Below are 12,771 nucleotides of genomic sequence, written 5' to 3'. Positions count from 1 at the left end.
CCTTATACCATCCGCCGTACCGCGACTCCTCGTCAAACAGATTCAATTCCATTCTTATAATTCTATGTGAGTCCGTATGCACTACAGCGTCAGGCTGTTCGCCTACGTGCATTTGCATTTCATAATTGGCATTACGTTTGAGTTGTGTTTTCTGATAAGCGTTTAGTACATATACATACATCGCCCGTTTTGGATTCTTTTTACATTTCTCCGAAAATCGATCATTCAGTCACTCTTCGTATTGAACAACAACCTGATCGAGCCTGTCAGGACATTCCAACATTCCAGAGAGCAAAAAACACATCTCCAGACCAATCAACCCACCTCCACCAAAGCAAAAGCTTCAACCTCCCATCTCCAACCTCAACTACTCGCCCCGCTTCACAATCCCACCATCCACCCACCCAAACCACCAAAGAACCCAAAAGCTCTACACAATGTCAACGACCGAGCCCTCAACCTACAACCCCGACATCCCCAGCGCCCCGATAACCAAAACGACCTCAAACATCCACATCGAACTCACGCCCCACGCCCTCTCCCCCTCCTCCGCAACATCCTTCGTGCGGTCCCCCTCCGCCGGCGCCACCGTCCTCTTCATCGGCACAACGCGCGACACCTTCAACGACCTCGCCGTCTCTTCCCTGTCCTACACGTCCTACCCTCCCCTCGCCATGACGACCCTGTTCTCCATCGCCAGCGACATCCTCAAGAAGCACGAGCTGGACAAGATCGCGATTGTGCATAAGCTGGGGGAGTGTCCGATTGCGGAGGAGAGCGTGGTGATCGCCGTGAGTGCGAAGCATAGGAAGGCGGCGTGGAGGGCGGGCGAGGAGGCGCTCGAGGAGGTCAAGGGCAGGGCGGAGATATGGAAGTTGGAGAGGTTTGAGGGCGGGGAGGGGGTGTGGAGGGCGAATAGGGATGGGGTTATGGGGGTGAGGGTTGAGGACGGAGAGGGGGGAACGGGGAAGAAGAGCTGTTGTTGAACTGAAGTTCAGTCGATTGATGATGCGATTTGCGGAGGTTTCGTTGCGCGTGTTGCTACCTAATGTTTTTACATATCTATATCTCCGCCAGATATCGTGATGGCGGGTATGGAATCGTTACGCCATTGCCATAACTAATGATAGCGTTTTACATATCCTTGTCCTTTTGTTATACAATACTCATATAATAATATACATATATCATGATCAATTCGTTCATCCAGCCCTCCCCCTCACTCCCCTCACCCTCAATCCCTCCTCAGCGAATCCGACCCAAACCGATGTTTCCCATCCCCCTCCGCCTTCCTCCACGCCTCCATCTCCTCCGCCGACACGCCCGCCGCCGCGGGGTTATCCTCCTCAGACCTGAATATCTGCTCGTAGCCCAGGCGGCCCCTCAGCGCCGCCCGCATCTCCTTCAGGCCGGAAAGGTCGAACGCCCAGAGCGCGCCGCCCGCGCTCATGATGCCGAAGCTGACGCAGTTCATGGTCGCGAGGTTGAGCGCCTGCAGCGCGTCCGACGCCGGGCTGAAGTGCTCGTGCGGGTTCGTGTTGGGCTCGTAGAACTTGGGGAGCTTGCGGAGCTGGCGGCGGTGCACCGCGCGCCGCGTTATCGCGGTCGATGCTACGAGGCAGGCGGCGCCGAAGAAGAAGATGGAGAGTTGTTTGAGCGATCGTGTCGATGTTATGGGTGTGGTTTCGTAGGCGATTTTGGGTTTCGCGGCCGGGGAGGGCTTGGCTGGGTCGGAGGGTGGTGTGCTCATATTGAATCGAGTTGGAAATTTCTGAAAACTTCCATTGGCCGTGCAAGAGTGCAAACGAGGCTTGATATTGATCTGTCGAACAATTGTTCGGACAGCTTGCGTATGCTTGTATGCTGTGTAGAACTCTCGAGAGCTCCGGCGGATGCGAATTTGCTAGATCAAAGCCAAGAACGAATATGCATATATGCTTCAACAAGTCATAGAGGAAATTATACGCCGCTACCGACCATAGATCACGGAGAACAGAATGTGCTCGAAGATATAAAAAAAGTCGGGATGCACAACATGCCAAGACATCGGAGAAACATTGTTGCGTGTAAATAGCTGAATTACTGTGAAAGACATGCGAGATAGGCTAATTGTTATGAATGCAGAGATACCATCAATCTAGCAAATTGTAATCAACCGATTGTTGGGGGATTTTGACCATTGCGGTGTCGTGACAGTCGATCATGCTGACCTCGTCTCGGGTCCAAGGCCATGTCGATACTGATATGCATCCTCGCTTTTCGACCAGCATGTTGACTGTTCGAAGGAGGACTGTGACGAGAACCATCACACTTGAAACCTCAAAATCACAGCAAATTAGTTCTCATCATCGAGCAAAGAATAACCATTGAGTATTGAAATCCAAACCACTATCTTAAAAATAAACATGTGAGATACCGCTGTAATGCAACACAATTAATCCCTTCATTACCCGTAAACTTTCATTATCTCATTGATACAAATTGGGTATAAGAAGGACCAAGATGACAACGCCCGTTGACCAAAGCACGAGAGACAGTACAAGGACCCCAGAAAGAATGTCACGCTATCCCTTCAAGACCCAGCGGGTCTCGACGCCACGGAAAGGTTTCGCTGTGGATAGACGAAATTCAAGATCGATACATGTTAGTCCGGGATCCTGACCACTGATCTGGCTGTTGCTGGGCGTTCTGATAGCCGAAATACTGTGGCCAGGCAAATTGGCGACCATAGGGGTTGTTTGCGTCTTGCGTGGGTGCGAGGCCTATGATGGGATTAGCCACGAAATTTGCAACAGGATCAATGTTCATATTACCACTGGATGTGTGCATCTGCTGGTGGGGTTGTTGCTGTGTAGGTTGTGGGGGTTGTGGGCGGATCCCATATTGTGATACAGTGGCGTTGTTGTCGTAATGACCGTATTGGGCTGCCTGCATCTGTTGAGCTGCTTGAAGCTGCTGGGTAGGCTGCATCTGCGGTTGCTGCGGCTGCTGTTGTTGCTGTTGCTGTTGCTGCTGCTGCTGTTGAGGCTGCATCTGGGGCTGTTGCTGCTGTTGCTTCTGCTGTTGCTGCTTTTGCTGATGTTGTGCGGGTGTGGTTGTTGCAGGCGGCGCTTGAGCCTGGGACTGAGAGATTGATTTTGCATGATGCGTTGCCCGACGCGGTGTGGAAGCTTTCGGGGTCTGCTTTGGAGTCGTGGGTGGTGGAGCCGCTTTCTCGGCCTCGAGTTGTAAAATTCGAGCTCTGGCCTCTTCAAGCTCCTTCTTCATCTTTTCTAGCTCTGACAACTCATTGCTACTATTTTGATGAGATTGGCCACTGGCTTCACCCGAGATATGAGTACCCTCAGGTGAATTCTGCTGTGGATTGTCCGAAGCAGGTAAACTGTAGAAACAGTTTCGGTTCTTTTCGGTGCAAGTATTGCAAACTGGTCGAAGACCATCGCACTTTCAATAAGTTAGCAATCCGCCATATATGGAGTATATGGTATAATTGGTAGATTTCAAGGAAGTGGAGATTTGCCATGTTGAACTTACCTTTGTCTTCTTAGCTTTACAGACATCACAGCTGTTCCTGGGCCTCTTTTTGTTCTGTTGAGGGGTGGACTGAGTTTGCTGTTTTGGCTGTTTTGCTTGTTTAGACTTGTCATCCTTACGCGCCGCAGCGGGACCAGGACGAGGAGGTTCTGGGACAGGTACTGGCATTGCCGAAGCAACAGGAGCTGGAGGAGGGGGAGGAGGCGGTGGCGGGTCAGGGTCAGTCTGGATCAACTCTAACAAAGACCGAAGGCTTTGAGCTCTCAAGTCGCTCTCGATCGAATTAGCCGCTGTTTTGGGTTCCTCGGTACTCTTCACAGGCGGGGCTGCCAATGGAACTGCTGCCGCCGAATTCCTGTTCTTTCTCTTTTTCGGCTTTGGTGCTGGATCGGGTTCAGACTCCTCTCCAGACTTAGCCGTTCGTGGTCGATTGGATAATCGGACAAGCGCGTCAGGATCGGCTTGCTCCAAGAATTTGCGCCGTTTCGAGTCCTTGCGAGGAGGTGGTGCACGCTCCTCGTATGTCTTATGAACGGGTACGTGTTTGTAATGCACATCAAGACTGCTCTTCGTGGCGGAAAATTTGACGGAGAGCACGCCCTTGCAGTCATAGACTGGTTTCGTCGCTGATATATGTCAGTACTTTCGATCTTACCATAGCTCAAACTTTATCATGTCTCTCTAACAAAAAAGATGTCTCTCAATAGACAAAACGCGTTCTGTACGGGGACTGAGATGGCAGTCGTTTTTTAAATGCCATGCCACGCGTTCCCATATCTCTCAGCCACAACGAAGAAAATCTCTTGCCGAAAATGATGAAAAACACGTACCTCTCTTCCCGAGCTTTGCTCCTTTGCCATTTGCGGCTCGATCCTTATTCAGGAGCGAGTCGTTACAGTAGTACGAAAAGCGGAAGCTATCGTCTTCCCTGCTATTCCAGCAGTTGTGGAAGCTGTATCGGTATCCATCAATCCTCTGTATGGTGTCTATACAACACTTCGCGATGGCTCTCTGATTACGCATCTTTTCCTTCGGATCGGTCGTCGGCTGCAGAGCTTGCATAATGCTCATGGTAATCTTCGGTCCCTTGTCCTTCGCGTTCGCCTGGCCCTTCGCGCCTTTTGTTTTGTTGTTGTTTGCCATCGACGCGTCGTTTGAAGGGAAATTCGGCATCGTCAACGCCATGGCGGGATCAGACACGGACTGATAGTTGTGAGAGCCGCCATACTGGCCGACTCCGTTGGCCACCTGCCCGGCAGGTTGGTACCCAGGCGGGGGAGGTTGGGATGAGTGCTGCTGAGGCGGAACCGCCTGAGCTTGAGGTTGAGACGCGCCCGCGTTGGCCGCAGGCTGCGGTGCCTGTACCAGAAAGGTCGCGCCTATCCAGAAGGTGAACTGGCATTCGGTATGCTCGGGCGCGTCCTGTGGTTGATTGAGGTAGTCGCGGAGGGATGACTCGAAGTCCTCGATGCTGGTGACCTGGTATGCGATGGTCTTCGCGTTGGGATCCTTCGCCTGACGGCCACGGGCGAGCTGGACAGGACCATTTGGCCAAATGCCTTCCTGTGTGTTCTGATAGTCGTTGGCCACGGGCACTGGGGGGCTAGCAGACTCCATGGCGTGGAGCCCCAGTCGAATACACCTTTTTTGGAGGAACGGACCGACGAGGGATAATGGGAGGTTAAGAAACGAGCGGGCCTGTTCTCACACCCTTAGCGATGGGTTGATCCGTGCCGATCGTCCGCAGGTGCCACGCCACTAATAAGTACAACAACCAAGCGTCACCGAACCCTTACCCTTGTGCACTGCACTTTGTTCGTACTCGCACTTTGTACTTTGTGTGGATAAGAGGACTGGCTTTATTAGAGGAGGAAATGAATGAATATACTTCATCTGTTTGAAGTGTAATTCTTATCGACATTCTTCTCACGAGCTGAGTCCAGCCGGTGTATGTATCTCATCACACCACAAAGTCAACGACCAAATTCCAAGACCATCCGAGGCTAGAGCGACCAACGTCCACCAATCATTACCTCATTTCTCAGACGCTGATTGGCCAGATCCAACAAAGAGGGGGAGTAGGTTCAATACCTACCTAACCTACAAGTCTCCGTCCGGAACAAGTACAAGTACAAGTAACTATGATAAGGTATGCACGACAACACCAACGATCACAAATGAAACCCTCGTACCTGTCCTCCCTGGCCTGCGTGTTGGATCACACGGGAGCTACTGGTCCATGAGTTACCATCATGGTATCCCGGCGATGTGTCCCATGGTCGGTCGTGATGGTCGATTTCCATCAGGGTTATTGCCCGCGTCCGATCTCTGTAGTTCCCGTGGCTCCCGCGGTATACCTACTACACTACACCGTCTGTCAGATTGCATTCGACCTTCTAATCATGTGTATTTCCCTTCTTGTCGATCTTATTATTGAATATATCGAAGGCCTTAGCGGGTCAGCAATTCCTGTCCATGTACCACTAGAACCTAGGGCTTGATAATACAGTGGAAAGTAGTCAATCCGTGTAAGCTGGTCTTCATACCATACACCACAGCTGATGATCTGATCTTTTCTCACATTGACTTTTATATCCATACGCTCTACCCTTACCCTATCTACTCTCATTCGTCAAGAAAGACGAATTTTAACTATATTCGCCTATTTTCTCAGTCCTGGCCGAGACTGGTAGATGATTGACCGAAACCCAACCACTCATCAGTCTGTCACATGAGCATTCCTGGCGCCACTAAGGGCATCCAACGGTACATATACATGTCATCCATCCCCTTTCTAACATGTACACTTTAAAGATATCGTACCAGGCCGACCTGCCCACTACGCCAATGAGCCATAGTTCTCAAATTCTCAAATCGAGACCCTGCTCCATCATGTTGTCACTCGACCCTTTGCAGCTCAAGATTCAGCCACTAGACTGCTCCTACAATACCGTACGTACTATACAAACGACGTAATATGGCATCAGCAAAAGAAAAACAAAATGAACCCATGTCTAGCCCTCGTAGATTCCTTTTATTGTATAATTCCGTTTACCCCCTACCCATATGCCCTCTCTATCACAACGAAATCAAAAACGTATGTCCTTCCCAGTACAAACTCTATATATCCTTCAGTCTGACTCTGTTCTTTCCCTCTGCTACTCCATTCTAACCCCCTCAAAGCTCTCTGCTTCTTATATAACACTCTTTGCACTCTCCTCTCTGTATCCTAATTTACTAATACTTTGCCTCTACACCTACTTCACCTTTACACACGTTCCCTCTCCACACGTGCTCTACCTCCATAAATGCTTACGCCCTCCAGTATACATACTTACTCTATCTATAGATATGTACTTTACATCTACACTCTCTCTACCTCCTATCTATAAACTCTCTTCACTGGAACAAAACAACAGTAAACAAGGTCTCCCTGATCAAACTGATGTAACCTACCGCCCAACGTTACTCCCCCATCTCTGTGTCCTTTCTTTACCATATACATGCACATACACACTTCTATCTTTGCATACACTCCGCATCTGCTTATATCCCGCCTTCGTTCAAACCGTCTTTCTACGTACATGCACGCTGACAGGATAGATACTTCTACCTCTACCCATAACTCTAAATTATAAATGCTTGTCTTCACGTATGCTTTACGGGGTGTTTCGCTGTATCAACACAACTACTTGTCATCTCGCTTTCAGCAGACAAACAGCTAACATGCGGTAGTCTTTCTTCCAAACGTCCGTCGCACTGCCCTCTCAATCCACGGGTGTCTACGCCATTCGCATCTCCTTGAAAGCCGTCTCTTAGCCATCCAACATGATGAAGCGTGCACATAGTCCGTTACTCCGAGTCAAAAATAAATCATCTCAGCAGTCATACGATTCATGCTGCCCATTCAATCCCACTTCCTCCGGTTCAGGAAGTTCCCCAGCCTCGATCAACCCCCTCAGGTCCTCACGACGCCCACGATACGCCTCACCACCCACCTCCCCCTCCCACGCCTCCATCCCCAGCGGGAAAGTACCCCTCGTACTCCCAATCACTCAACGCCCTGACCTTCAGCGTCCACGGATCCACGATGATGTTACGCGCCGTCGAGATCCCCCCCCCCCCCCCCCCCCCCCCCTCACATGCTGGAAGCCAAACCGCGGTCCGTCCAGTCAGTCCCACGACAAGCGTCTTCCAACCCTTCTATCTACGGTGGTTGGGGCGTCGGGAGCTCGCGAGCCAGGAAGCCGGCACGACGAACCCGAACCGAAACCGTCGAGTCCGCGTTCGTGGGCCGTCGTCAACTTGGCGAGTTGTGTTGTGGGAAGACGTCGTCGGAGCACGTGTCGCACAGTCTGTCGTCAGCTGTGTGCTTCTGCCCCCCCTCCTGGCCGCACCGAGCGAGCAACGTCGATGGAGCTGCTGGCCGCCGTGGATGAACGAACGACGTGAGTAGGTACCGACGCCCGTGTGGATGGACCCGGTGGTCGAGAAGCTTCGGAACGGGGATGGGATTGTGGTCTGCTGGGCGATCAGATGCAAGGTTTTGGCTTCGTGGGTGATGCACTCGTGGTCCCTGTATGGTTGTCACGCCAATGGTACACGGGAATGATACAGGTGGGTCGTTTACCGTGATCCGCGCCATATGGACCCGGGGTTGCTGGGGCATGGATCGGGGAAGGGGAGGGCGGGATGTCTTTGTGGAGGTTGTGGTGGTGGATGAGGAGTTCATGTCGTTTGAGGCCTCGGTGTGGGGTTGCTTTGGTTTCTCTTGTTAGTCGGAGGAAAGACTGGCTGTTGAGAGCCTTACCGGGTGCGTCTGTCAAGGATGCATCGCTGCACTAGGCTTTGACGTCAGACTTGGAAGTCATTGCGTAGACGCGTACGAGGCGTCGTATGTGCTTGTGACAAGTTGCTCGCTCGCGAGCTTAGAGGGTAAGAGGTCAAACAACCCACAAGGACGGAGGAATGCCATTTATTTCATGCGGCCGTCTCCAGAGATTGGGTCGAAGCCGGACGTGGGCATGCCATCAAGGACGGATTTCCGAGTCCCTACGAACTGCATGCCATGGGGCGAACATCAGACCTTCAAGAAGGAACCTCTACGTTTGCATACGCACACACACACTAACATACTACAGGCCCTACACACTTCTACATTGCAGACTTCTTCTATATAGAATCCCTCTACACGCACTCCCTCTCTACGCATTCCCTCTCCACACACACTCTCTCTCCACACACTCCCTCTACATACTCCCTATCTACACACCCCCTCTCCACACACTCTCTTTACACACATACCCCATCTCTATATGCACATTCCTTCCTTGTACACTCTTATATATCCATCCTTTCTGTCTATCCTCTTTTCTACACACACAGAGAGAGAGGGGGGAGATGGAGGTGGGAGAGAGAGAGGGAGAGGGAGAGAGAGAACCTAAACCTAAAACCCACCCACCCATCCATCCAACCATTCAACCATCCACTCCCCAGCCCTGAACCTGAACTCTCCCCCATCATCACCACACACACACACACACACACACACACAGAGAGAGAGAGAGAGAGAGAGAGAGAGAGAGAGGGAGTCTCGAGACGGAACCCATCAACCCATCCAACCATCCAACCATCCATCCATCCATCCGCTCCCCAGCCCTGAACCTGAACCTGAACCTGAACCTGAACCACTCCTTCCCCTCACAACCCAACACAACCCAACGCAAACCAGCCTATCTTTTTTTCTCTTCGTTCACGGCATGTCCTATACTCCCACACTTCCTCAGCACTCCACTCAGCCCCTCGTCACTCGTCACTCGTCACTCCGCTCCACTCCACTCCACTCAGGGTCAGGCAGGGTCAGCCAGGGTCAGCCACTCTTCCGGCACTCACCACTCCCTCACCACTCGTGCTCACCACTCCGCTCCGCTCCACTCCACTCCATTCAGGGTCGGTCACAGCCGTGCGGAACACGCGAGAATTCCGCGTCGTTTCTTTTGTAGATGGTAGATGTACGGGGGAAGGAGGGAGAGAGACTGTGTGTGAGAGAGGAGTGAGTGAGGGTTTGAGAGAATATGTGAGGGTATGTGAGGGTATGTGAGAGAGATGTGACAGAGAGATGTAAGAGAGGGATGTGAGAGAGGATGTGAGTGTTGTGAGAGAGACAGAGATTAAGAACGTTAGTTACCAGCAAACATGAACCCGAGAAGAAAGAGAAAGGGAGTGGGGGAAGAACAGGGACACCATGAGCGGCGTTGTTCCCCCGTATCGTACTCCTGCACTGACTGTGTTAACCTTATGATTCGTGCATGAATTAGCTATCAGAGACTCAAGGTATCGAAGTATCACTTCCACATCACCTAAAGCACAGCACAGCACAACATAGCAGAGCGAAGTCAAGTCAAGTCAAGTCAAGTCAAGTCAAGTCAAGTCAAGTCAAGTCAAGTCAAGTCAAGTCAAGTGTGTGAAGAGAGAGTGTGTGTGAAGTAATAAACATTGATCCATCTGGAACATTGCTAGCTCATGCAAAACTAACCAATAGTTACGCTGATGAAGGGAAGAAGTAGAAGAAAGCCATGCGAGCGCGTCCAGCACGGACGCCGCCTTTTCCCCCTTGCCCCCCATCCATCCATGCATCCATCTCAGTGATGGACGATGCTGATGATGATGATAGTTTAACACATTAGAATAAAAGATCTCCTTCGAAAAAAAAAAGGAAGAGGCTCGAAAAGATTTTTTCCTCCCTCCCTTATTTTCCAATCCGTTGGCGGTTTTTCCAATAACCATCCATCCCATAACCCACCGCATTGAGCTCATTCCAGGTCGTAAGGAAAAAGGCAAAAAGATAAAAGCATAGAACAAGTGAACAGAAACAATGTCGCCCTGAAAAAGCAAAACAAGGGTTTGACAAGCATAGATTTCCTCCCAGACAAGTTGTGGTATCGCAAAAAATTAACGCCCAAGATAGTTCCGTGTCGTATCGCTTAAATGATGTGATAAGCGCGCGCAGATGTTCCCGTGGCGCGAGGAGGGAAAGATGGAGGGTGAGAAAAGACATTAAGGAAGTGTAAAAGTACAACATGGTTTGGTTTGGTAATCGTGGCGTGAACGGCGTCTCAGTGTGCTTCGACTCCTGCCGGAAGTCGACCCATTTTCCGGGGGTATATTGTTTTTTTTTGGTTGGTTTGGTGATGCTCACCAAGCTAATGCCTTCATGGCATGAGCCCCTCTAATTCAGATGTCGCAGGGGCGCCCATGATGTTGTCTGGCACCCAGGGGCCACGCTCCTCGGGTGTAGCGCCGTGGAATGCTTCAGCCCTCTTCAGCGTCTGGACGTCCAAGTCGGTGACGTACGACTTGCCGTCTGGAAGCTTCATGCGGACCTCGAACTCCTGGTCGAGCATCATGTCGTCCTTCCACAGCCGCCTGGGCCCGTCGTAGACGCAGAGCACCCTCTTCTTCATCTTCATCTTTTCGGTGGGGCAGCCCCAGGAGACGGGGTAGTTTTTGCGCTTCTTGCGGCCCGATCCTGTGATGGCCACCCCACCTTTGCTGAACGTGAGTCCAGCCCGAACACCTCTCCCACCAGAGGTCTTCGTAACCTTGGAAGCGTTGCCACTCCCGGCGTGCGAAGCGACACCCCGGGAATGTGTTAATTGTCAATCCCCTTTCGAGGTCTTGATCGACCCTTTGCCGGAGCGCGAGCGGCGAGCGCCGTACGTGTCATCGTTCTGGTCATCAACGTCAACCTCGTCGTCTTCGTCTTCCTCATCGTCGTCATCAAAACTGGGGACGGCATACTCGACCTCCTTTGACAAGCCATTCCTATCAAGGGTCTCGGTGACATCCTTGTCCTCGGCGACCATGGTCAGGTGTCGTTGGTTGATGGCCTCGCAGGGGTCGGCCTGCTGCACGACGCGGAGGACGCAGTCGTCCAAGTGCTCGTAGAACTCTTGGGCGTTGGCGAAGGTGATGGAGCAGGTGGAGCAGGTGCCGGCGAGGTTGTGCTGGCCAGCGAAGGCCTTGCGTCCGGTTGGCGACTTCTTGCGGCTGTTGGGGGGATTCTGCTCGACGCCGTGGACGGAGGTGAGATGGCGCTTGAAGACGTCGGCCCGGTTGAACGACTTCTCAGCCGCCGAGCCGGAGCCGGGGCAGAAGCCGCAGACCATGGTGCCCTTGTAGTGGGTGAGAGTGTGCCTGTTCTTGTCGTACTTCCTTGCGAAGCCCTTGACGTGGTATTCGCAGGTGGTGATCGGGCACTTCTCAGGGCGCTCGGTCTGGTGGGTCAACATGTGCGCCTTCAAGTCCTTGAAGACGCGTCCGCACTCTGGGAGGGGGCAGAGGCCCTTCTCCTTGGTCTCGTCGTCGAGCTCGAAGCTGCTTCCGCTCTTGCGGCTGGTGGCGGAGTGGTGGGAGTGGAGAGAAGCATCCGATCGCCGCCTCTGGGTGTTGAATGTGGGATAGGGAGCGTATTGCTGGGTGTGGAGATACGGCGACTGGCTTCCCTTCTTAAACTGCCTGGACCCGGGGCGCTGGCTCCTGGTGGAGGTGTGGGATGGCGCCGGTGATGGCGGGTGCTCCAAGACTGGGAAGTAGGGAGAGGGTGTAGCTCGCAGTTCCTGGTAGGGGGACTGAGGGAACTGCATGGCGAATGGCTGGATCAAGTTTGGGTCTGCTTGCACATGTGAGCGGATCGACTCGATCAAAGGAAGAGGAAGAGGACATTCAACCAAATGCACTCGCGGACTTACCGACACAACCAGCGCCTTTGTCGGCCACGACGATGCCGTCATATTCGAAGCCAGAGGAGTTGTGGACAATGGGAAGCCCAAGTCCGCTGTTCATGGGATTCCATGGCTCGTTGAACTGTGGGTTTAGCGAGGGGGATCCCATGGTTGAAGACGACACTGAGGCTCCGGACTCGGACGAAGCCGAGAGGATGGGTGGCTGCTCAAAGGTGTGGGAGACGGAGTTGGGCGAATCATGAGGACTGTACTGGAAGGCGGGCTTGACGCCCTGTGCAATGCCATCGTAGTGGAAGACGAGGTCCTGGCGTGGTGCTTCCGAGTAGGCTGGCATGGGGACGGAGGCATAGGAGGCGGCAGTGAATGTGGGGTCCAATTCGTAGCTGGTGGCCAGGTAGGGTTGGCTCGATGGGACGAAGTCGAGCTGTTGCTCCTGGTTGTTGGAGTAGAGTTGGAAGTCGTGAGACATGCTATGTGGATAGAAGTCGACCAT

General features: G+C 52.4%; 7 protein-coding genes across 7 annotated transcripts; 3 read left to right on the top strand and 4 right to left on the bottom strand.

The window, feature by feature from the left end:
- The first annotated feature begins 28 nt into the window (after positions 1–28).
- BU24DRAFT_38092 (molybdenum cofactor synthesis protein-like protein 2 large subunit) lies at positions 29–1,088 on the top strand. Its single transcript, XM_033524728.1, has 2 exons — positions 29–70; positions 167–1,088. Exon 2 carries the CDS (start codon positions 438–440, stop codon positions 984–986), a length of 549 nt encoding a protein of 182 aa, XP_033390467.1. The 5' UTR covers positions 29–70; positions 167–437; the 3' UTR covers positions 987–1,088.
- BU24DRAFT_417787 (uncharacterized protein) lies at positions 961–2,100 on the bottom strand. The gene has a single exon (XM_033526807.1). It carries the CDS (start codon positions 1,748–1,750, stop codon positions 1,235–1,237), a length of 516 nt encoding a protein of 171 aa, XP_033390466.1. The 5' UTR covers positions 1,751–2,100; the 3' UTR covers positions 961–1,234.
- Positions 2,101–3,447: 1,347 nt separating this feature from the next.
- BU24DRAFT_339448 (uncharacterized protein) lies at positions 3,448–5,151 on the bottom strand (the record flags this gene model as incomplete). The annotated part of the gene is made up of 2 exons (XM_033523180.1): positions 3,448–4,160; positions 4,365–5,151. 2 exons carry the CDS (start codon positions 5,149–5,151, stop codon positions 3,448–3,450), a joined length of 1,500 nt encoding a protein of 499 aa, XP_033390465.1.
- Positions 5,152–6,318: 1,167 nt separating this feature from the next.
- Positions 6,319–7,250, top strand: BU24DRAFT_37843 (uncharacterized protein). The gene has a single exon (XM_033524664.1). The coding sequence runs from the start codon at positions 6,601–6,603 to the stop codon at positions 7,135–7,137; it is 537 nt and encodes a 178-aa protein (XP_033390464.1). The 5' UTR covers positions 6,319–6,600; the 3' UTR covers positions 7,138–7,250.
- Positions 7,251–8,218: 968 nt separating this feature from the next.
- Positions 8,219–9,165, top strand: BU24DRAFT_38130 (uncharacterized protein). Its single transcript, XM_033524739.1, has one exon. The coding sequence runs from the start codon at positions 8,503–8,505 to the stop codon at positions 9,034–9,036; it is 534 nt and encodes a 177-aa protein (XP_033390463.1). The 5' UTR covers positions 8,219–8,502; the 3' UTR covers positions 9,037–9,165.
- Positions 9,166–10,745: 1,580 nt separating this feature from the next.
- Positions 10,746–11,156, bottom strand: BU24DRAFT_337515 (uncharacterized protein; the record flags this gene model as incomplete). The annotated part of the gene is made up of 1 exon (XM_033523089.1): positions 10,746–11,156. A coding segment is annotated over one exon (411 nt), but the record flags the coding sequence as incomplete, so codon positions are not given.
- Positions 11,157–11,192: 36 nt separating this feature from the next.
- BU24DRAFT_337720 (uncharacterized protein) lies at positions 11,193–12,771 on the bottom strand (the record flags this gene model as incomplete). Its single annotated transcript, XM_033523100.1, has 2 exons — positions 11,193–12,208; positions 12,294–12,771. The coding sequence occupies 2 exons, from the start codon at positions 12,769–12,771 to the stop codon at positions 11,193–11,195; spliced, it is 1,494 nt and encodes a 497-aa protein (XP_033390461.1).

The sequence above is a fragment of the Aaosphaeria arxii genome (assembly GCF_010015735.1).
Source record: "Aaosphaeria arxii CBS 175.79 unplaced genomic scaffold BU24scaffold_1, whole genome shotgun sequence".
NCBI classification, from domain to species: Eukaryota; Fungi; Ascomycota; class Dothideomycetes; order Pleosporales; genus Aaosphaeria; species Aaosphaeria arxii.
Note: the sequence above shows the minus strand (reverse complement) of the source record. Positions and strands in the feature narration are given on the sequence as shown.